General features: G+C 59.5%; 1 protein-coding gene across 23 annotated transcripts in view; it reads left to right on the top strand.

The window, feature by feature from the left end:
- The window catches only part of NCOR2 (nuclear receptor corepressor 2), a 206,078-nt gene that overhangs the window by 56,084 nt on the left and 122,259 nt on the right, over positions 1-27,735 (top strand). For all 23 annotated transcript variants that reach the window (XM_059139520.1, XM_059139524.1, XM_059139529.1 and 20 more), the window contains 5 exons: positions 7,495-7,705; positions 15,473-15,600; positions 17,115-17,292; positions 23,100-23,279; positions 26,161-26,274. In XM_059139520.1, coding sequence (XP_058995503.1) covers positions 7,601-7,705; positions 15,473-15,600; positions 17,115-17,292; positions 23,100-23,279; positions 26,161-26,274 — 705 coding nt within the window. In that variant the 5' untranslated portion in view covers positions 7,495-7,600. The remainder of the gene's footprint in view (positions 1-7,494; positions 7,706-15,472; positions 15,601-17,114; positions 17,293-23,099; positions 23,280-26,160; positions 26,275-27,735) is intronic.

The following is a 27,735-nucleotide window of genomic DNA, read 5'->3' as shown; positions in this document are numbered from 1 at the left end:
CCGTGACCCCAGGGCCTGGCATGGTGTCCGCACACCCGAGATGCTCAGATACTCCCGACTGATGGGAGTGGGGCAGAGACCCGTCCGGGGTGGGCGTGTATGGACCGGCCTCAGCTTGGGGACAGGCAGGCGGCGCTCCTGAGTGTTGAATGTGCAGGCCCTGAATCCTCAGGGCTGCGACTCTTTGGACAGAGCCACAAGCAAGCTTGGTTGGGTTCCTGGCTCCTCCTTGGGGAGCCCGAGGAGCTCTGTGCTGGGTCAGTGGCCGCTGATCCTGCCTGCGTGGGAGGGGGTGCAGGGGCCCGTTTTCTTTGGGACCCTGAATGGTGGCTGTAATAATGTTAAGATTCCAGATGGGCTGGTCCTTTTACTCGCATACGATGCTCAGAAACCCCGGGACTGAGACCCCCTGATGGAAGGAGCAGCTGAAATTTCCTTTAACACAGGGGCACCAGGCTGGCTTGATGTAGGAGACCTCCGCATCACTGCTGCCCAGAGGGGTGACCCCTTCCTTTCTTGCTCAGAGAGAGAGGCTGTGTGACCTCATGGGGCCCGGCTCACTCCGCTCTTACCATCCGGGCCTCCCTGCTGATCCTTCCTCTCCTCAGGGCCTTTGCACTGTCTGTTCCCTCTGCCTGAAGCAGCTTCCCCAGACATCTGCACACCTCCCTTCTCCCTCCCCTTCCGTGTCTTTACTTAAAGACCCTCTCGGGTGAGGCTGTCTCGACCATCCGCCTCCCCCCGCCGTGTCCCCTGTCTGCCCCTCTCCTGCTTCTGTTGTTCTCCACGGCACAAACACGTCCCAGCATTCCTATTGTGACTCCTGTCTTGCCTGCTAGAATGGCAACTCAGCAAGGATTTGGGGTCTTTTTCTGCCACTGCGTCTCAGAACTTGCCCTTTAAGGTTGTTGGAGCCATGGTTGAAGGTGGTGAGCTGTGGAGGCAAGGGGCAGGGACTCTGCCTTCGCCTCCTGCCCTCGGGGGTCGTGCGGGCTCCTCTGGGCTCACTGGGGCCACCTCCCGTGGGGCTCTCTGTCTTGGGGCTCTGCCGAGAGCTGGATCCCGGGCATCCACCCTGCACCAGGAGGCAGATAGTTGTCAGGCTCATTCCCATTCTTACAGTACGCCAGAAACCAGAGACTCTGGGCGCCTGGTGGCTCAGTGGGTTAAGCCTCTGCCTTCAGCTCAGGTTATGATCTCAGGGTTGTGGGATTGAGCCTTGCATCGGGCTCTCTGCTCAGCGGGGAGCCTGCTTCCTCCTCTCTCTGTCTGCCTGCCTCTCTGCCTGCTTGTGATCTCTATCAAATAAGTGAATAAAGTCTTTTTTTTTTTTTTTTTTTAAAAAAAGGAAACTAGAAACTCAAGGTGTAAGCAGTCAACTTTGTTCTAGCTGGTGTTTCCACCAAATCCTAACCTCACATCCCAGAACAGGCCCCGCGCACACGTGACCGGTACTGGCTTTAGCTCTCTGTTCTCCCGGGCCTGGGCTGTTTGGTAGATATTCGCCGGATGCCTACTGTGTGCCAGGCACTGTGCCAGGCTCTGGATTCTGGCCGTGAACAAAATATTTATCGAGCACCGACCTTATTCGGCTAAATCTAACTCCAGCCCTCTAATTCACGTCCACCCAGAATCTGGGAATGTGATCGTATTTGGAAAGAGGGTCTTTGCAGATGTCCTTAGTGGATGAGGGCGGGCCCGGAACCCAGTGACTGGGTCCTTCCCAGAGGACAGGACACACAGAAATGAGGGACAGGGCCAGGTGATAACCAGCGGGGATGGCGGTGAGGCGGCCCCAGGCCAAGGGACCCCTGGGCCACCAGCAGCTGGAGGAGGCAGGAAGGATGCCAGAGCCTCTGGGGCGGGGAGCGTGGCCCTGCCTGCACCTCGATTTGGGACTCCTGGCCTGCGGAACAGTGAGTGGATGCGTTTCGGTGGCTTTCAGCCATCCAGCGTGCGGTCATTTGTTCACCGCTGTCCCAGGAAACCAGCACACCTACTATGTGCCCGCACTCGCGGGGCACTCAGCAGTGAACCAAACCAAAAGTTGGTCAAGTAGCTACTGAACGGTCCCACGCCCTTCTAGATGCTCAAGGGCAGCAGCGAGGGGGGCCGCGGGGTTCCTGGCACATGAATGTTTCTCCGGCCCGGATGGACCGTGGGGGCGGGGGTGTGCAAGAGACCCCGTCCCCTGTGTGGGACCTGCGGCTTGGCCCGGCCCCCGAGAGGATTCTGGCGAGCGTGCCTGTATGTGTGTGTGCTGGGGGCTTCTCTCTGCCGACAGCTGAGGCTCCCCCACCTGCCCCAAGTTCCGATGTCTGTGCCCATTAGTTACGGGAAAGTTTCAGGCTTGTGTGGCGCAGACAGCTGCCCTTTCATCTTCTCCGGAGGCTGGGCTCAGGTCTGAAGGCTCCCAGGCACATTTCAGCGGTCTCGGCACCTTAACGAGCACACCCCCGCCCCCGCCCGCATTCCCCCCACTCTCAGAGACATCCCAGCCCCGGCTTGCTGTAATTCCACTCTCCCCAGAGCTGAAGCCGCTGCACAGGACATGGAAAATCTATGGAATGTGCCTGTGAGGCCGTGGCGTCCTGCCTGGGGCCAGAGGGGAATGTGGGGGCAGCAGGCTCTGGCCTCACCTGGTGTTGCCGGCACTTGCCTGGACAGGTTCCCTGGTCGAGCACCTGCTGTGTGCCGGGCCCACTGAGAGGCTCTGGGGTGCAGCAGGGATCAAGGCAGACAGAACCAGGAGCAGCGAGGTTCTTCCTGCGGGTCTGGAAGCCTTACCAAAGCCACGCAGCGGACAGCACAAGGGCTGGGAGGTTAGGACTGGGGGTTGCCGGCGCAGGGGACCTGCAGCCCGTGGGCTCTCCTGGGGACTGCCCAGGGGCCCTTGCTCGTTGCTGCGGTGTATGCGGGGGGCCCCACCGTGGGCCATTCACGGGGAGCCCCATCCTGGTCTGTGCATGGGACTCCCTGCCGAGGGCAGCCCTGCAGTTCTGGGCCCTCAGTGGCCCTGGTGTCGCGGTGTGTGGCTGGGGTGTGTAAGGCCTGGATGGGCCTCTCGTGGCCCCGTCTGGGGCTCTGGGGCCCAGAAGCATCTCCTGCCACCTGACTCAGCAAGTTCTTCACTTCTCCCGAGTGCCATCTTCTCTCCTTGGAGCCCTGACCTTTTTGAGTTGGCCTCATTGAGCACCTGCTGTTTACGAGACGTGACGGCAGCACTTCCCAAGCATGCTGTCCTCTGAACAGGCCTGAGGGTCCCTGTCCCTCGGTGAGCTCCGTCCCAACCTTCCTGCCTGCTTCTCCTGCTCTGTGACCGCAGTTCTGGTCCCGCCAGCGTCGTCTCTTGCTTGGACGTCCGCAGCAGCCTCCGGGTCTCCTGGCCGGCTGCTTGGAAACACACGGACCCTTTACTTCCCCCGCCGCTGCCCGTGCCTCCTCGGGGCCCCGAGAGCAGAATCCATCCTTGCCATGCCCCGGGAGCCCTGAGCGATGGTGCGCCCTCCCTGCCCTGTGTTCACTCAATGTATTTCTCAAGTGTGTGGTGCCTGGTCTCACCTCTGGGCTCCCGCTTGGGCGTCGGCCTCCCTCTGACTCCCTCTGACCGTCTTGTGCCCGTTCTGGGAAGAGCTCCCTGATGCCCCCTCACCCTCCCCGAGGCTGGGCTAGACTGGGTGGGCTTCCTCCTTCTTCTCAGCTCACAATTTGCTGCTTGTGGTACCCTGTGGGGGCACTGAGACTCTCTGTGGCTGGGCCCTGCCTTATTCACTCGCTTGGGGCTCAGCCCCCGAAGTTTCTGTAAATAAATGGGTGCCCATTACCCTCTCCTGACCCCAAAGCCACCAGACCCATGGTGGGATCAGGCCTGCCGCGTCCTCTCCCAGCAGCTGTCTGGGTTTGTCTTCAGAACACCTTCCAGCCCAGTCGAGATCCGGGGTACCCCCCTGCCGTCCCTTGGGGCTCCGTCATCCTCCCCACCCCGTGTCTTTGATGAAGGAGTGTTCTATTTCTTCTTGTGGTTCACATTCAAACCTCCGTGAAGTCAATGCTTAAATTTGTTTTTCCATTCACAGCGTGATGCAAATCCTCCCTTTACCTAATTTTAACACTGTGTGGCGAACCTGGGAACCTGGGGGTCATCGGCAGTCCCTGCTCACCGCCTCAGCCCTCGAAGCCTCCAGTCTGTTTTCTGTCTCTACGGGTTTGCCTCTTCCGGGTACTTCCTGGACGTGGACCGAGGCACGATCTTGGCCCTCTGTGACCGGCTTCTTTTTCTTAGCGTGATGTGTTCGAGGTTCGTCTGTGGTGTGGCCTGTGTCAGTGGTTCATTTCTTTTTGTGACTAAATCATGTTCCACTGTATGGATGGACCACAATTGTTTTGTCCGTTCATCCGTTGGTGGACTTTTGGGCTGTTTCCACCTTTTGGCCGTTGCGAATAATGCTGTGAACGCTCGTATACATGCATTTGTTTGAGTCCCAGTTTTCTGTTCTTTTGGGTATGTGCCCAGGATTGGAATTGCTGGGTCATTTGGTAATTCTATGTTTAACTTTCGGAGGAACTGCCAAAATGTGTTCCTTAAAAAAAAAAAATTTTTTTTTTGAGCTGGCAGTAAATGGGACTGAGGTTGAAAGGGATGGAAATTGGGTTTCTTAAGTAAGCTCGTGGTGAAAGCCAGAGTCCCCTGGCTTTGGGGACGACATGCGTAGGAGGACACTTGTCAGGGAGCTGCTGGGGTGACCTGTTGATGGCTGAAGCCCTCCCAAGCTTGGCGGTGGACGTACCGTGTGTCTCGAGGGAGTGGGAAGCCAGCCAGACCCTGGCCTTGGCGTGAGCGGGGGTGGGTATGCCGCCGAGGATTCTCCAGGGCTGGTTTGGAAAGGTGTCACCTCCCCGGTTCCTGGAGCCCACGTGTACCGCTCTCGTGAGCCTCTGGCAGAGGCGGCAATCAGGAAGGCTGTGGGAAAATCAGCCTTCTCGGCCGCCTTCTGCGGTGTCGAATCAAATAGAGATTTGGAAGTTGCCCGAGGTGCTCTTGGAAGGAGGGCAAGGAGTGTGCGCGTCTCCCCCACCAACGTGCTGGCCTCACCCCCTCGGAGAGAGGGAGGCAGCTGCTGAAAGCCCAGAGAGAGCAGACTAGAATTTGCATCGCTGCATTGGATGGGGGGGGGGGGGTCTCCTGGGCTTGGAATGAACTGGAACAGTGGGAATTCTGGAACGGGGGTCCAGCAGCAGTGGCCACACCGGCCCCTATCTCAAGACCAGTTGCTTGTCTCCGGGCTGCAGGACAGATGCCCCGTTGCCCTTGGTGGGAACTGGCAGCGCAGGTCCCTCCCCCTCCCCACATCAAAGCATCACTAACCCCCTCCATCCCTCCCACCTCCAGCTAGAGCCAGTACAGAGAAGGTTCTAGTGAGAGCGACACTCGTAGCGCGTGTTAGCCGAGCAGGTGTTCCTATGCTCATAAAAATTACACGGTGCCTCCTGTGGGCTGGGACAAGCCCACGAGGGAACTTCCTGAGGTGCTTGTAGGTCCCTGACTCCTTTCTTTGCTGGGTGAGTCAGAACTTGTGGTGGCAAGTGACAGAAACCCAGGTTGGGCTGGCGAAGCAAAACACAGGAGTGTCTCAGCTCTCCTGAACGAAGGAGCAGGCTTCTGCTGCCTTCAGGCATGGCTGTCTCCAGGACCCGACTATGCTCTCTCCACCCTCAGCTCCGTCCTCTGGCCGGTTGGTGTCGTTGTTGGGCAGGCACCTGCCATGAGGTGGCCTCAGAGCACCCCGCCCCTTCCTGGTTTCCTCCAGCAAAACTCTCAAGACTGCTTCTCATTGGCCTAGTTTCGGTCACATGCCCATCTCTGAACCAATCCCTGGCCCAGGGGATTCAGGAATCTGATTGGTCCGACCTGGATCCCGTGACCAGTCCTGGATCCCGAGGAGGGAGGATGGCTCCCAGAAAGGACTTGCCTAGTCTACAGCCATGGAAGATGGGGGTGGGGAGTGGGACACAGTTAGGCCCCCAGATAGGGGTCTCCTTCCTCCTCTGACCCCTGCCATCTCCGCCCTCCCTCCAGCATTCTTTCGCATTAGACCCCCACCAGGCCGGTCACCGGTGGAAGGTCCAGGTGTCCATCTCGGAGGAGGCGTCCACCTCGTCAGTGTCAGGGGAGGGCGATGAGGGAGGCTATGAGGTGACGGGGAGCTGGAGGTGTGTTCTGTTTGGCTGATCGAGGGAGATGCGACCCCAGCCCTCCCCAGCACGCCAGGGCATCCAGGGCGGGGGCTCTGTGCCATTTTGGGGTTTCCTAGGCTGCGGGATGGGGCTGTATGTGGCGGAGCCTGACGGACACACTTTTCTGAGGGGCCGCTGAGGGTGGGGTGGGCTCTTGCTCTGGGCTTGGGCAGCGGAGCTGAGGGTCACCTTCGTGGGCCCGTGAAGCCGCGGCCAGAGAGGGAGAGATGGATCCTGGGCGGGATGGAGGCCCCCAGAGATTTCCAGGCAAACGCTGCTTCTGACCGGGGGCCTCCTTGCTCCCTTGACTTGAGTCCTTTCTTCTTCCCGAGTCTCAGTTTCCCCACCTATAAAGACACCGGACTGTTGATTGAGATTCGTTCTAGCCTGGAGACTCGGGTGGTTTCTCCCCCGAGGAAGGCAGTGTTTACCCGGCCCCCAGCAGCCATCTGGGGCCCTGCTGGCTCCTGCCCCTGTCCTTAGCTGTTTCCCCCACCTACACCCCATCCCCTCACTGCCCCTGCCCAACCCCTCACTCCCAGCTCTGCTCCTGCACAGGGTCGCGGAGAGGCCCAGGCAGGCCTGCGGGGTCCCACTGTGACCTGGGTCCTGCTGGAGCTGACCCTGCCCACCACGGCCCAGGACACTCATGTGTGCCTCACCCTGGCCGTGCCTCCCAGGACAGGTTCAGCTGCCTGCCAGAACTGGGTGCTTTCGGAAAACTTGGCACTGGTGACTCAGAAACACGCAGAGGTCCTGGGGTGGGTTCGGGTGGTTGACAGGGCTTGGGACCCTTTTGGGGGTGGGCACCATAGACTTGGGGTTCCATGAGGTGAGGTTGAGTGGGGGGGACCCTTGGGACCCTTTGGGGATGGGTGAAGCAGCGCCCACAGAGTTGGGGTTCCACAGGGTGAGGTCAGGGGCCTGAGGGTGCCTGGGAGCCATCTGGTGGGGGGCAGCGTCCCCAGAGCGGGGATTCCTGTGTCTGCTGGGTGAGGGCCTTGGTTGGGGGTGGGGTCATGGCTTTCCATGATGTGGCTCTGGTGGCCGCGGTTGGCCTGGCCTGTGGCTCAGCGGTCCCTCCCATGCCGGTGGCGTCTCCCGCTGTCAGTGGGCAGGGAGTGCCCCAGCGGCATGGAGGAGTGCCTGTGTGCTGGCCCTTCCTCAGGGACCGAAAGAACGACTAGGGGGCCCCACCAGGTTCCCCGGAAGGGCCATTGCCCTGTGGCTGATCTTGTTTCTTCTCCGGTTTTCCCTCAGGTGCCTGTGACAGGGCGACCCACAACCAGATGACAAGGACTGGCATTTAACCTTAGTGACCACTGAGAGATTAGTGGGGCCCAAGAGCCCCAGGACACTCACCGCCATGTCGGGATCCACGCAGCCTGTGGCGCAGACGTGGAGGGCCACTGAGCCCCGCTACCCGCCCCATGGCATTTCCTACCCCGTGCAGATTGCCCGGCCCCACACGGTAAGTAAGGGGTGCGTGTGTCCCTGGGGCCACCTTTGGGGCCTTCTTCTCTCACCGAGTCCGCGTGAGGGCTGGCGTGTCTCCAGCGGTGGCCAGCCAGGGCTCCCTGTGTCCCCCGAGGGGACGTGGGGTGCCACAGCAGAGACCACTGGCATCTGGAATTTTGCTGAATCTCTCAGTTCCCCTTTGAAAGCTGGGAAGGTGGAGACTGGGGCCAGGTTGAGCTGGGATCTCTGTCTTTCAGAGCCAGTAGGGGAATTTGCATACAAACATGGGGCACCTGCTGAATACAGTTTCCTGGCAGCCCAGCCTCCCCTGGGCCCCTTCTTGCTTTTTTGGGGGGTGGGTGGACATTGCTGGGAGACCCTCTGCTCCCTGAGCCTTGGCTCTGGAGCTCATTCACTGTGGTGATGCTTGGGGCCCTGCGAGGATGAACCTCAGAACACGTCCCGTTTCTGAAGCCCTGACTTGGAGACCGGGGTGTTGGTTCTGCTCACCGAGGAGCCGCCCCTTCTCTCGGGGCTGACCACCCTGTGGGGAGGCAGAAGTGGTCTCATTGGCCGGCCTGCACGCTTGTGCGCCCTTGGTCAGCTCTGCTAAACTGTCCCCTCGCGGTGGCCCCGTTTCCTGCCTGTTTCTCTAGCTGTGTGTGGCTGTAAGGATGGGCCTTTGCTTCTGGTCTGTTGGCATTTATTGGGCACCTACTGGGTACTACGTCTTTGGTGCTTGCCAGAGGGCTCTCAGGGTCTTGGGCCTCCCCGTACAAGCAACTGGCAGCTTAGCGGGGTGTGTGTGTGTGTGTGTGTGTGTGTGTGTGAGGCCTTGCAGTTGCAGTTGGGGAGAGGTTGGCTCTGCTGGCCTGTGTGTGTGTGTGTGTGTGTGTGTGTGTGTGTGCATGCGTGTGTACAGCTTGGCGTGGTTCCTCCTCATCAGAAGAGAGGAAGTGGCGTGGGAGGGCCTTTCCAGCAGCATGTGAACCCAGTGGCCTCTTGAGGGTTTGGGCCCCATGGATGCTTTTCAGGGCCAGCCGGGCACATTATGGAATCCTATAACAAGAACTTGACCCCGGGGGAGTCTTCAGAGTCTCCCAAACAGCCCAGGGAAAGAGCATCTTGCGTTATTATCCCATTTTGCAGATGAGGGGACTGAGGCCAGAAGATTAAACCGTAAGCCTCAGGCGAGACACGGCTGGGAGATGGTCGGCTTCAGCTTCAGGCTTCTGCGCCCCTGTCACGGGTGCCTCTATTATTGAGCACCTACTGTGTGCCCAGGGCCCAGGAGCATGCTCCTGGGAGCGAGTTATTGCCATGTAGTGCCGTGACCTTTATTGTGATCACCAGAAGCAACAACAAAACCGTGGCCTCTCACTCACTGGGCACATAGGGCAGGACAGACGTTCTGTGCAGAGCCTGCCCTGGCTGTTCCGGTCACCCTGGGGTGGGCCTTGTACGCTCCCAATCTATAGGGGAGGAACCAGGCCCAGTGGTCACCCCTTCTGAGTCTCAGTTTTTATTTACTTATTTTATTTGATAGAGAGAGAGATCACAGTTGGGCAGAGAGGCAGATAGAGACAGAGGGGGAAGCAGGCTGCCCGCTGAGCGGAGAGCCCGCCGATGCGGGGCTCCATCCCAGGACCCTGAGATCGTGACCGGAAACGAAGACAGAGGCTTTAAGCCACTGAGCCGCCCAGGGGCCCCTGAGCCTCAGTTTTTAATTCGTAAATTGGGTTAATGAGAGCACCCGTCTCCTACCTTTTCATGGGCATTAAATGCAACGATGGTAAGTGTTCATGGCAGGGCCCGGCGCACGCTCTTCCTGGTGCGTCCGCATATTTATTCCTCGTTATTGTCACAGTTCCTGCAGCTGCCCGAGGAGCCCTGGCAGAGGCCTCTGGCTTCTCTCCCGTCTCGTCGCCTCCTGCAGGGTTCCCACCGCACTCCCACCCCTTCCCTGCGGTCCCTGCAGCCCCTGCTCTCCTGCCGTCCCTCCTGCCCTTCGGCTCAGCTGGGCCCTCTCCCAGTTGTTTGGGGTCACTGGCTGACCCATAACACCGCCTGTTCCTCCCCCGCTGGGCTGTCAGTGACGCAGGATGTGGCTGGACGGGACCCAGTGGTCACCACCCACTCCGGGCAGGAGGCTGAGGCCGGGGGTGAGCGGGGCCCTGGGGCAGCTGTGGGGTGGGGCGTGTCTGTCCGGAGTGTTGTGGAGGCTGTGGGGTCCCCGCAGTCCCCGGCCACCCTGCTTTGTGCTGGGGTGGCCTAGCCCTGCTTATCACCTGAAAGGGAGGAAGAAGAATTCTGGGCACCCTGGGGGTTGGGGGTTGGGGGGGTTCTTGCTGTCCTGGGCATGTTTCCCGGCTGGGGCCACTTGCCCTTAGCTGGGAGGAGGTCAGCACTGGGTCTGTGATCTGGAGACTGTCCCCTCCCCCCAGTACAGCCCCATGCCTTCTAGCTCTTTCCAGCAGCCCATGTTGTAGGCGGGGTTTATGAGATGCCCCCCTTTCTTTGGAGTCTAGAAGACAGAGTGTGAAAGAGGAGAAGTCAAGGCACAGGGAGAGCCAGGCAGGAGCCCCGTGTCCCGGCTCCTAGCGGAGTAGCTAAGGCAGGAAGTTGGGAGGAAGGGGAGGGGCCTGAGTCCGGTGACCTGTGACCTTCCTGGGGCTCAGTCCTTTCCCACACACACTTCTGGAAGGTTACCTTCAGGGCTAGTGCCTCCTGGCTCCAGAGGCCTCTTTCAGTATGCCCTGGGCCCCGGGCTGCTTGGATGGCCGGTCCCCCCTGGAGTCTAGAACCTCCAGATGTTCCTCTCAGCTCGCTGGATGATGCCGGCTGCTTCCTTAGCCCCGTGAGGCAAGCTCAGTTTTCCGATCCGCAGTGTGGAGCTGCGGAGTTGCGGGTCCGGGCCTCGGCGAGGATGTTCGCAGGGTGGTCCGGGCAGTGTGGGTGCGCAGTAAGCACTCGGCAGTCCTCTCTTTCTTCCTGGCAGGGTGACAGGAGCCCCAAGGAAGGCCTCTCTGTCTTTGGGGCTGCAGGACCCTGGACTCTGAGGGCAGTGGGAATTGTCCTGTCCGCTGGCCCACCACCTCCAGGCTGCCTGCCGTGGTATGCACGGCGCCAGTGGGAGGCATAATTCCAGGCGTGCTTGCAGGCGGAGGCCTGGACCCCAAGGCTGCGGGAAGCCCACCGTTCCCCTGACACGTCAACCACACACTCAGCCCCCTGAGTCAGACACTGACTTCGGCACAGCGCCCACTGCTTGCTGAAGACGAGCTGCTTGTTCGCTCGGGATCTCTCTGTGCCCTGCTCTCTCCAGTTCCGGTCTTGGCTTCCCTGCCTCGCCTCTTATCGGGCTCCCTAAGGATTTCTCCTCCAAGTCCAGATGGACTTGAGTAGTCCTTGTGCTGCAGGACTGTTTAAAGTCAGAAGGTGCAGGGTCTGACATCCAGCGCTACGCTTTCTGCTGTGTGGCCTTGGGCAAGCTACTTAACCTCTCTGTGCCTCAGTGTAGGAGGGTAGTTAAGAGCACAGGCTCTGGAGCCAGACGACTTGCATTTGTGTCCTGCCTTAATGATATTCTAGCCATGGGATTTCAGACACGTGGCTTTACCGCCTCGTGCCTCAGTTTCCCCCCTATTTGAGCAAGGTAACTGTAGGATTCCGAGGTTCCGATTAGCTGACATGGGCAGTGGCTTCACCCCGTGCCTGGATGGAATTAGCACATGTTGATACCAAGTAATGATGGTGATGGTTTCGACGCTGGTGCTGTTACTATGACAACATAGCGCGAGTGTCCTTTCCCACATTGTGGGCTCTCCCTCCGGAGGAGGGGTCAGCAGACCTTCCCCGTGAGTATTGCAGGCTTTTCAAGCCATTTGGTCTGGGTCACAGCTGCTCAGCTCTGCTGCCCTCGTGGCTCGGCAGCAGCCCGCCAAGCTGCAGAGGGATGGCTGAGTGCCGAGCCTGGCTTTGGCCTTGGGCGCCGTTTCTGACTCCTGCCCTGGATCGGCACTTGCCAGTCCCTTCGTGGGCAGGATACCTCTGTCTCACATGCCGTTTGCCCCACGCCGGACTACGGGCTTACAGCATTGTGCCCTGGCTCTCGGGAGTGGGGACTGGTTGTGGCTGAGCCTGAAGCAGCGCTGCCCTGGCTGGAGGGTCGGGGACCCAGGCGTCTGCCGGGGCCACGGGGGGATATGGACACCCATAGGCCGCTGGGAGCCGGTGGTGGCGTACCAGAGCTTTGCCCGTGTCCCGAGGGCTGCCTGCAGTTTCTGTCCCTGAGCTGTGTGGCCCTTCCCGCATTGTGGTTCTGGGTGCTTGGGGATGGCTCGAGGAGTGGGGTGGGGTGGTGTTCGGCCTCCTGAGGAGGACTCTCGGGAGCCCCCGTGCTGGAAAGTTCATTCATTCATTTAGGACTTCTTAGACACCCCATGTGCTGGTACGTGTGTAGGCCCTGGGCACGGGGCTGCGGGCAAACCAGAAGCATCCCGGCCTCGGGCAGCTGGTATACTCGTGGGGAAACAATGAGCAGAGGAAGAGGAGGGAGAGAGGGCCGAGGTTGTGGGGGTCCTAATGGAAGTCTAGTCTAGGGAGGGAGGCCTCATTGAGAAGCTGACATTGGAGTCAGAACCTGGAGGGAACTAGAGGGCCAGGCATGGGGAAACGTGGCTAAAGAATGTTCTAGACAGAGGGAACAGCGCGTGCAAAGGCCCTAAGGTAGGAGCTGTCTTGATCGTAGCCCCTACTCAGGAGGGACCCAGGAGTCCTTTCCCTGCCACGTATAGCTCCAGATGTTTCTTCAGTCCCTTCTGGGGTGAGAAGCCCTATCCCGGGGGCCAGTGAGGAACACCCCTCCCCCTAGCACAGCCACAAAGAAAATCCTCCTCCTCACCCCTCCTTCAAACATCTCCCAGAATCCAGACCCGGTTTAGATTTAACCCGAGGCTCAGATGCCCCAGCCCTTCTGTCTTTGTGGGCCCCCAGGATCCAGGCAGGGACGTGCCAGATGGGGTTCTCTTCTGGCCGGATTGCTTTTCCAGCCTCATGTCGCCTTCCCGGGGAGTTTTAGGGGCACCCTTTATTGGCGAGCCCCAATTCCCAGTGTCAGAGGCTCTATGGCTGGGGAGAAGCCAGCAGAGGTGTGTGTGTGTGGCGGGGGGCCTCACCTGGAGACACTTTCCTCCCCTGATTTTTTGAGCAGCAGCTCTGGGAGCTCGTGGTGAGGGCAGGCCTGGCCTCTTCTCCCCAAGTCTGGTTTGCTGCTCTCACCATGTGGGGTGGGCTCAGGACCGGCCCCCGCGCCTCCCTGCCCCTCAGCAGGAAGCCAGCTTGACCCAGTCTTGTGTCTCAGAACCTCCCCTCCCTGCTGTGTGACCTGCGTAAGTCACCTAACTTCTCTGCACCTGATTTCTCAAGTCGGTGTGGGACGATACGCACCTCGTGCACTGCAGCGGGGATTAAGTTACTCGGTACGTTAGAAGCTTTCAGGGACAGGCGGACACAGGCAACGTATGAACGTTGGGTATTGTTACTACTTCGTTAACTCGCGCAGAGTTCTCGCGCTCGGAGATGCGGCCGGGAGGCTGGTAGCCCACGTGCCTGATGTGTCCAGTCTCCTGTGAGCACAGTGAACCCCGCCTGGGGTCCGTTTCTCTCTCGGGGTCTCCTCAATTCTTGCCTTCCTGTGGGACTTCCAAACCCCCTTGGGAGTCAGCCCTGGAGACCAGCTTCAGGCCCTGGGGTGGCGTTTAGTGAGGACCCTTCAGAAGTGGCCCCAGGATGCTCCTTGGAGGGTCTTTGCAGACAAGCCAGTCACGCTTATCTCCTAAACTGGGAAACTGAGGCCAGAAAGTGTGTGAAGCGGCCTCTCTACACCCCCCCCCCCCCACCCCCACTGAGGGCCCCGTGTGCCTCTTCCCGCCTCCGTTGGCAGTTGTTGGCACTGTCTTGCTGCGGCCCTCTCCCGGGGGATTGGATTGTCTGTCTCTCTGCCGCTTTGCTCATTTTGCTTTTGTGCGAAAGAGCCGGGTGGAGAAAATTTTCCTCCTGGCAGACTGCAAAGCCTGCTGATTCCTTCTCACACCTCTGTACGTGTGTGCGAGATCTTTGCCTGGCAGCCTTGCCAGTGTGATCCCAGAGGCCTGCACTCCCTCGCTCGAGGCCTTTCTTCCCCCTCCTTCTTCCCGCCCGCCGCCCTGCCCAAGCACCTGGTGCCTGGTGCTAGACGTCCTCATGGGGCACAGGGAGGCCGAGCCCTTGTCTGCCTTCTGGAAGCTGCCCTTCGTCTGGGGGGCAGTTCTTTGGAGAGTTAAGGGTGGGGGGTGAGTGGTAGGAGGCACAGAGGCCTCCTTCCCAGTCAGGCACCTGCTTCAAGGATGAGGAAACCAAGTCTCAGAAGGTTTGAGTGTCGGACAGCCCCCTCCAGCCCGAGGCGCCATGCAGCTTTATCCCACGTTTCTCTTGCTCACCGTTTCCAGCCTCTGAAGTTGATGGGGTCCCTGTTCATTCTACTTACTCACCTGCTTTAGCCTTCGGCCGCCCACCCTCTTCCATTGGATGCTTGGTCTGGAGGGCCTGAAACACATACGTTCCCAGTACCAGATGCCTGGTACCATCTGATGATGTTTGCAGAAATAACTGCTTAGAAAAAGCAAAACAAACAAACAAACAAACAACAGAAGAATGAGGAGGTTTTTACGGAAAATTGGGAGACTCAAGAGAGGTGCCAAGAAGAAAATAAGTCACTGACGGTGCCGTTCTTCCCAGGCCTCGCCTGTGTCAGACATCACTAATCGACTGCCGCACCCAGAACTGGGTGTTGTAGGCAGACAGAGCTCATCGATTTGGGTCGGTACAGTGTGAAGCCAGTCCTGTTTCCTCTTTTGAAAGACTTGTTTCTATCCTTTTTACATTTTTAGGGAAGATTTATTTACTTAGTTGAGAGAGAGGAAGGGAGCACGAGTTGGAGGAGGGGCAGAGGAAGAGGGAGAAGGGGAGAATCTCAAATAGACGCCTGCTGAGGGTGCAGACCCTCACGGGGCTTGATTTCAGGACCCTGAGATCATGACCTGAGTCAAAAATCAAGAGCTCAGCCCTTAGCTGATGGGGCCACTCGGGCGCCCGTCTGTGCTTTTTATAAAAAAAATCTTTTAATGGGTTTCAGACCAGAGTGTAGTTGACAGTCCGGGTACGTCTAATTTGTTATCGTTCGGTTTTTTTCCCCAGAGGGTCACGGATGCTAGGTGGCATTTTCCTGAAGAAGGGGGGGGGGCGGTTTGCCTGCGGTTTATTGTTCTGAATTTGGTCTGAGTTTTTGTATGTTACACACGTGTGTGGCTTTTCCTGCCACAGAGCAGACCCGGGAATCCCACGGCGGCACCTTGTCCTCCAAGCTGGCCGGTGAGCCTCCTGGGCCGTCGGTGCTGGCGCTGTCTAGTGCGCACCCCACTCCCTTAGTGCCCGGTTGGTGGACAGGCGAGCTGTGGCTTTTCTAGCTCTCTGCTGACCTCTGGGCTCTGCTGTCTCCTCCAGAAAGAGGGTGTAACCGTAGAGCTGGGTGTCAGGGGTGAGGGACCGAGGCCACGCACCCACCAAGTGGTACAGGTCGGCTGGTGATCGGTCCCGGGCATGCCCTCTGGTCACCCTGGACTTCTGGAGCCGCATGTGGACGTGGCCCGTGGTCCTGCTCAGGAGCGAGCACTGGGCAAGAAGTGCGTGACTGTGACTTGAGCTGCCTTCGCTCACGCTCTTCCTGGGCCTGTCGCTGCAGGACGTCGGGCTGCTCGAGTACCAGCCGCACCCCCGTGACTACACCTCCCACCTGTCTCCTGGCTCCATCATCCAGCCCCAGCGGCGGAGGCCCTCCCTGCTGTCCGAGTTCCAGCCTGGGAATGAAAGGTGAGGAGAGGCTGGCCCACTGCCTGGCTCGGAGCTGCAGCCTCGTTTCTCTTGCCGGGGAACAGAGGTCTGGGCTGGAGCAGGGCCCGGCAGGGGGTGAAATGGGGGGCGGTCGTGCTGTGTGCTCGCCCTTGTCCTGGTGTAGCCGTGACTTGGGGCAAAGATAGGGGTGAGCACGGAAGAGCCACCACGGCCTTCAGTGGTCTCTGGCTACGTGCCTAGGCAGGAGAGGTTGGCCACCAAGATGTGGGGGGGCAGGGCTGGGGGTCCTGGTTGTGAGGGACATGCTGGCACCAGTGGTCACCTGGGGAGCCCCCTTTCCCCCCTCCCTTTGTCCTCCCCTCTTCTCTGAGGCCTTTTGTGTCCCTCAGCTGCCGGGTGAGGCATGTGCCCAATGCTGGGCTGGCTTGCCTTTCTTTCCACCCAGGTGGGAAGGAGGGAAGGAGCCAGTGCAGCAGGATGGGGACCCCAGGGAGGGGAGGACTAAGGTCAGAGCAGGACTCCGAGATGCTAGATCATAACAGCACTAATGCTAAGAATCCTGACATCTGACACATGCTGGCTGTGGACACACAGTGGGGATCCAGGGAGCCTGCAGTCTCACAGGGGAGAGGCACACAAACACCACACAGGATAATTCCAGAAGGACCTCCGGGGTGGGGGTAGGTAGTACCTCTCTGGCCGGGATGGCCAGGAAAGGCCTCTCGGAGGGGGACTTGTCCATTATGTAGCTAGCCATCTAGAGAGCTGGGTAAAGGCACTCCAGGCAGAGGAAACAGCATGTGCAAAGGTCCAGAGGTGAGAATGTGCTTGGAGCATTCGGGGAGGGCATGAACTTGAAAAGCTTTTCAGCAGGGGCAGTGTTGAGGCTTGTCCAGTGAGGAGCAGGAGCTGGAGGTGGAGTCTGGGATCCTGGCTCAGCTGTGTGCGCTCGGGCCAGGCGTGTCCTCTCTGGGTCAGTTTTGTCCTCTGCAGACTGGGGAGCAGGTTAAGGAGAGCCGGTCGGGAGGGATGAGGCTGGACAGCTCCCATCTCTGCCCCAGGCAGCTGGAGCCCAGAGCGCCGTGGTTGGCTAGCAACGGCTGCCTGGGGTGGGTGACGTATAGATGCGACATGTGTGTTATATCATCTGTGCTGGACCCCCAAGGCTTTTCGGATTTGGCTGTGCCCACGAATCAGCCGGGGTTCTCGTTTCAGTGCAGAGTCCTACTCGTTGGGTCTGGGGAGGGACTCCAGACCCTGCGTTTGTCAGCAGCTCTGAGCAGGGCTGGTGCCGCTGGTCGTGGGCCCCGCTCAGCGATGAGGGAGCAGGGAACCGCCACTCCGTCCTCTTCCTGTAAACAGTCAGGAAACGGTGGCGCGCAGGGAGGCAGGTCTGTGACTGAGTGCTGCCTCGCGGCGCGCCTTTCCCCAGGGGGGCACTTGTCTCTCAGGGGCCTAGAGCTGGTGGCGCTCAGCAGGCACCCAGCGGGAGGTTAGTAGATGTGATTCCCCATGTCCCTGCCTGCCCGTAGGTCCCAGGAGCTTCACCTGCGGCCCGAGTCCCACTCCTACCTGCCGGAGCTGGGCAAGTCAGAGATGGAGTTCATCGAGAGCAAGCGCCCTCGCCTGGAGCTGCTGCCCGACCCCCTGCTGCGGCCCTCGCCCCTGCTGGCTGCGGGCCAGCCCGGGGGCTCTGACGACCTGTCCAAGGTAAGACGCCCCGGGCCGGGACGCCAGATGATCTGCGTTTTCTTCTGCTATTGAACTGGGCGCCAGGTGAGGGCTGGGTGTGGCGGGCTGGGGCACAGCTGGGGCAAGAGGCTGGGAGGTGGGACTGAGGGCAGGGTGCGCCGAGGCTGGGCAGAGGCTGGCTCTGTGGGTCGCTGCTTGGCTGGAGATGGACCACACCTCCCCGGGCGTGTCCAGCCCACAGGGCCACCGTGCCGCCCGTGCCCTGAGGAGCTCCTTCGCTCGACTCCTCTTTAGAATGGAAAGTCGAGCTGAGATGGTACCCAGAGCATGTGCATCGCTTAAGCACCTACGGCATGCTGGTGTGGGAGGTCCTGCTGTTTCAGTCACTCTCAGGACCACTGAGGCCGGAAGCTTCTTTGGTGTCCATTTTACACAGAGGAAGCCGACGGAGGTGCCAAGGGAGGGATCCCAGCCAGTCCCCTGGCCGCCCTGGAAGCTGTTGTACTGCCACTGCCCGGGATGGCACAGGGACTGGGGCCATGTGACATGTTCATCGTTGGCCAACTGAGTGACGGATGTCACCTCTGCCCAGGCTGAGTGTTTCCTTTCGGCTTCTTCATGACTGTGGGGACACGCGTTAGCTGGTTAACAGCCTCCTGGCTGCTGGGAGTGGTCCGCGCTCCTCTTACTGCAGCACGGGTGGCAGGGGGAGCCAGGCCAGGAGATGGAAGTGGCCCACTTGGGCCTTCCGGATCGTCTTCTCTGCCTGATGCTGGTTAGGATTGAATGGTGGGATCCTCGCCGAGGCGGGTCCTTTACTGGGGGGCTGGCCCAGAAGGGGTGTTCCCGTGGTGGCAGTGGCGATGGTAGTTCGCATCAAGGGGGCTTGCCAGGTCGTGCGGAGTGTGAGCACGGTTCCGTGGCACGTTCCCAGCCCCGTGAAGTGTGATCACAGACTGTATTTCTTATAAAGGGGCCCCAGCTTGAGGGGGAAAAACACTTCCTGTATGGTTGCTGGGAAGTGGGCCCTGAAGGCCAGACAGCCTGGATCTACAGCCCACCCCGGTCCACCAGGCTGTCCTGCCGAGGGCTTCCCCTCTGGTGCCCCTAGCGGGCCGTCTGCCTCCGTCCTCCCAGTGCCCGCCATCCCCGCCCTGGCACTGAGTCTGTGCCCTCCCCCTGCTTCCTGACTGCGCAGTTTCCTGGGAGGGATTTGCCATTAAGAAAGCTGTTTCTGTAAGTGGGTTTTGGACGATAGGCGAGTGGTGTTATGTGTGAAGGGGCATAGGGCCATGTCAAGTGGCCAGGCCGAGGGCCATTTCAGGGAACCTTGATTTCCTTCCTGGGGACTGGAGCCCTCAGTGGGTCGTGCCCCCTGCTTCTGTCCAGTTCTGCCCAGAGAACAGGCCGGCAGTTGTCTCTGGCCAGCCCCCGTCAGGCCTCAGCTGCCCACCCAGTCTGGGCCCTGGAATAGTGGCTCAGAGCCTTCAGGCCTTTGGTTCTTCTGGGGGTCTCCCCGTGCCCTCTGCGGCCCTGTGATCTCTGCTTCTCTCTCTCTTCATGCAGCTCCCTGGGGAGTCTTAGTCTTTGTGTCTGTTTCTGTCCCTGGGCCTCTGTCTTCTCTTCCTGGACCCTGGGAGCAGTGAGCCCAGCGTTGGGGCCTGCCTGGACCAAATTGCTTCAGGCTGCTTGCTAATAAGAACATTTGGAAAGTCTGAACAGATTCTGGGCAAGGGAGGAAGCCAGGGGAGAACACAACTCTGAAAGTGTTCAGATGTTTTTTTGCGTCTGCTTTGTGGAATTCAGCTGTCTGCATGAGACAGGAATTCAGTGGGATTTTTTTTTTTTTTTTTTTTTACAGCCCTGCCCTGCCCCCCAACGCCAGCTGTGTTCCTTTTTCATATAAAAACGTTCTGTTTCATAATGCTTCCCTGCCCTTGAGCCTCTGGAGTTTTGTGGTATCAGGCTTCCTTTGGAATGCATCAGACTTTGTTTTAGGTGAGTTTAGAGTCATCATACGTGGAACCATTTCTGAAAGTCTCTTTGTCTGTTGGGCCTCCGTTGGCTGAAAGGGACAGAGAACCCACGTCAGTCTAACTTAAGAATGAGTCCTGGCTCATGTAACTGGAATCCAGGCTTTGTTGACTTCAGGCACAACTTGATCCAGGTGACATGATGTCACCAGGTCCCCATCTCTGTCCCTCTCTTTGGTCTGCCATCTTCTGTGTGGTCTTGATGCGTTAACAAGAAGGCAGTTTGCGACTCCAGCCCTTCCTCTTCCCGTGTACAAGGACAGCATAAAGGGAGAGCTTTCCCTCCGTCTCTACTTTCCTAGACATAGTCTTTCTTTCCTTGCCTGTGCGTGGGGTCCTTGTCTATCCTGGAACCCCTCATTGTGACTCCAGAGTGGACTCTGAGTGCCCGAGGCCAGCTCTGACCCTGCCTGGAGCTGGGACGAGGGGGACCTCCCTGGCCACAGGGCTTTTGCTGCCCTTTAATTTTGAGTAATGAGTTTTCTGTTCTGTGTTGGCCTGAATTTTACACCAAGAGCATCTGATGGGGGAAATAGTGCCAATTGCTACCTGGCGACCGACTGGGTATGGGTTTGTCATTTTGCTCTTGTGGCTTTGGGCTGAAGAGGCCAACAGCCATCGGGAGAACCATCTGGAGGCCCAGTAGCCAGGCTCCCTTGGTCCCATTCCTGGAAAACTCAGTTACGGAAAAAAGCACTCTTTGCCCCTGGGTGTGCATCGTCTTCTTAAGCGAGGTGAAATCCCCATAACCTGAAATTAACTGTGTGAAAGCGAGTGGTTCAGTGGCATTTAGTCCCTTCACGATGCTGGCCAGCCTCTGCTTCTACTAATTCCAGAATGTTCTCACACCCGGAGAGGAGACCCCACAGCCATTAGCAGTTGCTCCTGCTTCCTCCCCAGTGCCTGGCAGCCACCTGTCTGCTTTCTGTCTTTTTGGATTTGCCCGTTCTGGATGTTTCCTATGAATGGAATCCTATAATACGTGGTCTTTTCAGTCTGGCTTCTTTGGTTCAGCTTCACGCTCTCAAGGTTCATCTACGTTGTGCCACCGATCAGGGCTTTCTCTTCCTTTTTGTGGCCGGATTGTGTTCCATTCTGTGATGATCCACGTTTTTTGGTCTGTGGACCATGGGTGGACCCACTTGTGCATTTTTGGTGAGCATAAAAGCTACTTGTACATTTTGGTGAGAATAAAAGCTATGCCTGAACCGCAAGTGACAAGAACACATTGAAGAAGACAGGCCTTACCCATGAAGAATTTAAGGCAGCTTCCAGCAACTTTTCCAGCGGTTCCCAGCAGTAGCCAATTGCTTCATCTAAGCCCTGCGCTGACCCTGCCAGCTCTGGGATAGAATTTCTTTCTGCTGGTGTTGCTCGTGAGGACTGTTCCTGGTCGGGGTTCTGTTTATCTTCCTTCTTGGTCCTGGTGGAAGGTCAGAGAGGGGAGGGGAGGTGTCTCTCACAGCAGATAATGCTGCCGGGCTCCAGGACCCACGTCACCCACCACCTTCTGTCTCCAGAACCCTGAGCCATGACTGAGTCTGCGGGGAGAGACCAGCCACGTGCCCTGGGTGCACGGAGGAGGGGGCAGATCTCAGTTAGGGGCTGGGGAGTGGGGGGGGGGCGTGCATGGGAAGGGGAGTCGAGTTTCAGCTGACCCAGAGGTGGAGTCGGGTGTTGTGGGCAGAGGGGATGGATTGTGCAAAGGCCCTCAGGTGCTGGAGCACATGAGCTGATTCTGGTTTGGTGTATGTGAGGTCAGGTCCTCCTGTTGGGGTGTAGTTAGGGTCCCAAGCCCACTGAGTGTTTTTCTTAGGGAATTTTTCTTTTACGCAGTTTTGCCACTAATTTCAGGGGGTCCTGGGCTGGTTTGGTTTTGTTTAGAAGGCAGTCTGTGACTGCTTTCCCAATACAGTGGTGGGTGACTAGTTGGACAGAGTCCAAAATGCAAACCTGAGCTGATTTGCCAACCTGGCTGGCCACTGGGTTAGAGCCCTCGTGGGCCTGCACCTCCATATTCCTAGTTCGCTCGTCTGCGTAGTGGGACAGAGCGGCAGCCCCCGCAGGTCTGCTGTGGGAGTCTGGTCGGCAGGGTGTGCTGAGGACGGGGACGGACAGGGAGGTTTGATTTCTGCGGCCTCCCTGTGGACACGGCCTGAGCCGTGTGGAGGCCACGTGGTGGAAGGACTTGGGGCTTTTCTGCATTTCTCGAGTGTTCTTCTAATTAATTAATTAATTTATTTATTCGAGAGAGAGGTAGAGCGAATATGCGTGCACGTGAGCGGGGAGAGGCAGAGGTGGAGGGAGAAGCAGACCCCCCGCTGAGCAGGGAGCCGGATGCGGGACTTGATCCCGGGACTCCAGGACCATGACCTGAGCCAAAGGCAGGGTCGCTTGACTGACTGAGCCGCCCCAGGCGCCCCTCCCCTGAGTGTTCTGGGTGGAAGGTCTTGAGCCCCGACGCCAGCTCTCTCTACATCTTAGAGTAAAGCAATGAGGACAGAAGGCAAACCCAATGACATCCTGAGGACCATCGGGCCACGCGGGCCTTGTGAGGGTCTGCGTGGGGGGGAGGGGTGGATGCACGATGGCACAGCCTCTGACAGTCCTGAGATGGGGAGCCCTTGGCAGCCCCTGGGGTTGCAGTTGTCCCAGGAAATAATGTGTCCTCTGTCCTCTGGGCGCAGCTGCCGTGGGGGCAGGGAGGCGGCGGCCTGGAACTCCTCCTGGGGCCTCTGCTGCCAGCAGCTGCCGGCGTGACCTTGAGCAGCTCGAGCATGGGCTGGGTTCTGCCCGTGCCGGCCACCAGGCCTGGAGCGCGGGTTTGAGGACAGGACACTTCCAGCCTTACAGCAGCCAGAGAAGCCGGGATCATCCCATTGTACAGATGCGGAAGCTGAGGCAGGAGCAGGTCCCTGACGTGCTTGTGGTCACAGCCCTGGGAGGTGGCTGAGTGGGCTGGGATCTGAACCTGGGCCCTCGCCCGTGAGCGCTCCAGAGACAGGGACTGGGTTTTGTTTTGTTTTTAACCTCCTCCTCCCCAGGGTGCTCCCGGCACGGCTCAGGTGCTCCGTAAACCTCCGCTGGCACGGGTGTCGGCGCACAGCCCAATGAAGCGTTCCCTTGTTTGTTTAACCCAATTTTGAAAACGGCTTCATGACACAAAGAGTAATCCTCCAAGAAGGAAAAGCAGAAAAAGACCGGTCCCTGGCAAGGAGGGCATGGAAGCCCCGCGCCTGCTACTCATGGCTCCTTGTGCCTCTCTGCGGCTTGTTCCTGTGATTCTCGCGTTGGTCTCTATGAACGTCTGTAACTTGCCGATTCGGACAGAGTGCTGTGATCAGATGTTCGTGGAGGGTCTGCCGGGGCCAGGCCTTGGGGGCTGGGACATGGGGGTCTCCATGCTTGCTCTTGGGGGGTTTGGTTCCGTGGGAGGACGCGGCCAGGCTGGTGGAGCAAGAGAGAGGCCTGCTGTGGGAAGGGAAGTGCTTTGCGACTCTTGAGGGGAGCTTGTGAAAACTTCCATATAGGAGGGCATAAGGGATCTGACCTCTGCGGAGTGGGCAGCGGGTTGGGCTGGGTTCCCCCAGGCAGGAGGCCAAGGATGGGCAAAGGTGGGGGCGGGTGGGCTTGGTTGGCAGTCCCACTTCTGGGATGTGGGGTCTGTCAGGGTAGACGTCCTGTGTGCCGGGGCCTGAAGCTGCCGTCGCTGGAAGCTCGGGGAGCGTGGCCGGGCCTGCCGGCTGGGGAACCCCCTGCGCTGACGCCTTGCTCCTCTTCCCTCCGCTGCAGGACCGCAGCCTGGCAGGCAAGCTGGAGCCCGTGTCCCCTCCCAGCCCGCCGCACGCCGACCCTGAGCTAGAGCTGGTGCCTCCGAGGCTCTCCAAGGAGGAGCTGATCCAGAACATGGACCGGGTGGACCGGGAGATCACCATGGTGGAGCAGCAGATCTCCAAGCTGAAGAAGAAGCAGGTGCGGGCAGGCGGAGGCGGGGCGCCGGAGAAGAGAGCGCCGGGGATAGGGAGCTGGCGCCGGGCCTGCCGGTGTGCCGGCTGCTTTCCTGCCGCGACGTCCCCCGGGTCAGAGCGGCGTCCTGTGCGGTGCGGTGCACTGCTGTCCGCAGATCTTTCTGCAGGACTGGAAAGGTCTGGGTCTGTGCGGTCCACCAGGGTAGCCACCAGTCACGCGTGCCATGCGCATGTGCGGTGAGGAACTCAACTTCCAGCTTAGTGTGGCTTGAATTAAACGACACCTGCCCTTGAAGGAGCCTCCGGTGGCTGCCATACCAGCCGGCCCCCGGGGTGCGGGGCGAGGCCGGGACTCGCAGCCAGGCTCCCGGGTTTCCGATCTTCCTCTGCCGGTCCCCAGTGGTGTGGGGAGGGCGGTTACCTCTCTGTGCTTCACGCCCCTGCACGTACCCCCTGACCCTGGCCGTGGCCCTGGAGCCCGCATGGGCGGGGCCTCGCAGCTCTGCCTCAGAACAGTCACCTCCCCCAGCCTCAGTTTCCTTTCTGTGAAACGGGAATGGAACTGACAGCTCGTGCTAGCGTTCTGAGGTGGGAACGGGGTCATGTGGTAAAAACATGTTTATGGTAATCACGGAGACCAAAGAGAAGTTAACATAGAGATTTGTGGTAATTTTATGGTTTAGTTTTTAACATAAATTGATATAAAATTAATCGACGATCTGCATTTTCCCGGATCCTCTTAGGCTTCCCTTTGGCATGTTCAGGTCTCTACTCAGACACCCCGTCCCCAGCGGGGCCCTCCTGGCCTTCACAGGAGCCCTCGTCCCCAGCCACCCTCTATCCTGGGGTCAGCAAATCCAGCCAGAGCGGGCTTGATGCCTGTGTTGGCAAATAAAGTTTTATTGGCACACAATCACGTTCATACGTGTTGTCTGTGGCTGCTTTCTAGACACAGTGGCGGAGCCGCGTGGGTACTACAGACACCGGGCGGCTTGCTGAGCCTAAGGCATCTATTCTTGGGGCCGTCGCTGTATTGTCCCCTCAGTCTTCTTGATGGCGTCACCATTTGAGGGACTACACATCCTGCTTTGTTCCCCTGGGGACCTCTCCCACTCGAGTGTGAAAGTGGGGTCCTCATCTTGCTGCTCACGGCCACGCTCCGCGCAGTGCTGGCACAGAGTAGGCACTCGGTAGAAACGGTTGATGGAGTCCGTGCGATGCCGTCTTGACCCCGAGAAGCATCTGGGTTGCCCCTGGGGGAAGCAGGGTCACACTGGGTCCTCTCTAGGTAAGGAAGCATGGGCTTCGGGTAGGGTCAAGGGTGGCCCCCGGCCACTGTGGGCAGCAGGTCAAGCCAGCTCAGAGTCCTGTAGGCAGCTGTGGAAGGAGATCCAGGTTGCTGGTGGATTCTAAGAGGGCATCAGGGCTGTTGCCTGGAGGGAAGAGCTGGGACTTGAGCATGGCCCAGAAGCTGGGCCGGTCACTGAGGTTTAGCCGGCTGTCCCTGACCTGGGGGACAAGAGGTGGGTTTCCAAGATGGTGACTCCGGCCTCCTGAATGGAGGCCAGGCCCTGGTTGATGTCAGGCAGCATTTCCAAGGGCAAGATGGGAGTACTTTGGTTCCTTCAGGCCTGGCTCTGGGATGGGGCTGCAGCCACAGGTCATGTGTACATATTTGTGACTGTGGCTGTAAGCCAGGTGGCTCAGAGCAGCTCTTGATCAATTTGGGGTGTGTGTGTGTGTGTGTGTGTGTGTGTATTTCCAGGGGTGTGTATGTGTGTGTGTGTGTGTGTGTGTGTATTTCCAGGGTTGGCCTGGCTGCCCTTCTGGAAGCTGCCGCCAGGGGTCACTGTGGGACTGAGGCAGCTTGGCTCTACCAGCCAGGCCCGGGTGCCCACAGAAGCCAGGCCTGGGTTTTCTGGCTCCTTCTGCGTGGCTCGTCTTGGCTGCCTTTTTGAGTTTATATTGTTTCGCTCGCGGTCCGTGGTCGTGGGTAGGCTGTGCGTTAGGAGCACAGAGCGGTGTTGTGTTCTCACTCTGGAGGCCCTCTCAGATTGTGCCACCGGGCATTGGCCTTCTGGGTGCCCTCGGACCGGTGTCTTCAGCTGTCTGGTCTTCACTTTCCCTTTGCGGAAGCAGGCGGACAGCGGCGTGAAGGGATGCCCTGCGGTGTTCGGAGGACAAGGGTCCAGCATGTAGAGCAGCAGGCAGAGGAGGGTGCGGGGGGTGTTCGCTCGGTCCCACGCCCGCTCCGGCCTTCACGCCCCTCGTATCTGCTCTGCGCGGCGGACGCTAAGTATCCCTTGTTTCCACACGAGGAACGTGACCCCATTCTCTCTCCACACGAGAGAATTTTAGCCATTTCCCACTTAGAGAGCGAGGAAGTCCTCGAACTAGGGTTCCAGTCCGCACAGCTGGGCTGCAGGGTCCGCAGCCTCCCCCGATGGAGACGGTCCTTAGAGCGAGGAGGAGGAGGACGGCCGCGGGCTTGCCGAGGGCCCCAGCCGGGCTGCACGTGCACCAGCGCGTCTGGGAGGCATGGTGATACGCCTGTGTTACACACCAGGAAGCGGCTGCCCAGCACGGCTCGGCAGCTTTGCTCTCGCTCACCGACTGAGCTCCTAGGTGGTCAAAGCGGGATTCGAACCGAGAAGGGCTGGCCGCACCACTGACAGCCGGCAGCTGGGCCCTTCCCTGCCCAGTGGGGCCCTCTCCAGGGCTCGGGGTCCCCCGGTGACTCAGAGGAAATGGTTAGCAGCCTGACTTCCTGTGCGAGTCCACTGGGCCCGCCGGGCTGCGCGGGGCCGCCCCTCCACCATGGGGGTGCTCCCTCCCGCCTTCCGCCCGCCAGGGTGCTCACCGCCGCTCTCTCCCCCTTCCCACAGCAACAGCTGGAGGAGGAGGCCGCCAAGCCCCCAGAGCCCGAGAAGCCCGTGTCGCCACCACCCATCGAGTCAAAGCATCGCAGCCTGGTGCAGATCATCTACGACGAGAACCGGGTATGCCCCGCCCCGCCCCGGCCCGGCCCGTGGGGCCTCCCTCCCTGTTCCGCCGCTGGCCCTGCGCTGGCTCCCAGGCGGGATGTGGGTGTTGCTGGGAAGGGCCTGTTCTCTTTCTGGGCCTCGGCATTCCTGTCTGAAAAGTGGGGACCTCTGCGGTCTCCCACGTGTGCGCAGACCTGGGTTTGGGAGCGGGAACAGGAAGGGTCAGCCCATTCAGGGCGGCTGTGGCTGTTCTGCTCAGGCGTGCTGACGGGTGTGGACTGTGGCCGGCCTGTGGGACGCAGGGGGATAGTGTAGGCGTCAAGTTGTGGAAGAGCCTGAGGGGCCAGTTGATTGGAAGGTGGGGGTGGAAAGGACCAGGCGATCGGTTTGGCGCTCACGCAAAAGAAATTCCTATAATGCAGAGGACGGGTAGTAACGTTGTCTTTATCATTAATGGTAACAGCAGACCTTAGTTGAACAGCTCCTTTTCAGGCAGTGGGCCGGGGTTCTTTACACAGCAGTCCCGGGAGGGTAGGTACAGGAATTGTTTCCACTTAACACGGGGAAAAACCACGGCCCAGAGAGGTTAGGTGACCTGTCCAAAGCTACACAGCTAGAAAGTGGTGGAGCTGGGACTCGAACTTGTGGGTCTTAGGGTCCCAGATCATGCACACCAGCCTCTGCTGACATATAGCCCTGGAAGGGGCTTTGGCACGGTTGAACATGGGGTCTGTAGCAGGCTGTGGCGGCTCCTGGAGATCTGGAGGGCAGCTGCGGGCTGGTTGGAGGGGCCTCGGTCCTGGGGGAGCGACTTAGCGTGTCTCCGACGGGCCCGCCCCTGAGAGCTCAGCTTCCGTGACTTATTGTGGACTCTGCAGACACGCTCGGGGCCTGTGGATGTGAGTCCTCTCCCTTGTTTGACAGATGAGGAAACATGAGTCCCCACAGAGGGACTCTTCCTTGTCTGAGGTCACACGGTGAAGGGTGCTGGATGGGGGGGACCACTTCTCCTGCCTTGTCTCCTCTGGTCCCCCTGCCTGCCCAGGGGTCCTGGCCATCCTTCCCAGCAGTCTCTGCTGTAGGATCTGCCCCTGGCTGCGGGACCAGTGCTCAGAGCCCAGGTGGGGGCTGGGGGTCCTGGGGGCTGGGGGCTTCTGGAGCCTGGGAGTGTGTGCTTTTGGTGCGTGTGGCTGTCGCTCCCCTTGGGGACCTCCTGGATTGGTTGGGTCGGCGTTGCTTCCACCTCTTGAGGCAGCACCGGATGCCGGTGACCCTGAGGCTGCCAGGGGTCCAGAGCGCATGCTGGGCCCCCTCCCATACCCCGGCCCCCACCCCAAGTCCCGCTCATAACGATCCTGACGCTAGGAGAGCCGCTGGGCCACACAGGCTTTGGCCAGATGCCCTGGCTTCCTGCCCCGTCTTCACCATCCCCTGGCTTTGTGACCTTGGGCACCTGACTTACACCTCCCTGTGACG

This window comes from Mustela lutreola, chromosome 11 (assembly GCF_030435805.1).
Source record: "Mustela lutreola isolate mMusLut2 chromosome 11, mMusLut2.pri, whole genome shotgun sequence".
Classification (NCBI taxonomy): domain Eukaryota; kingdom Metazoa; phylum Chordata; class Mammalia; order Carnivora; family Mustelidae; genus Mustela; species Mustela lutreola.
Note: the sequence above shows the minus strand (reverse complement) of the source record. Positions and strands in the feature narration are given on the sequence as shown.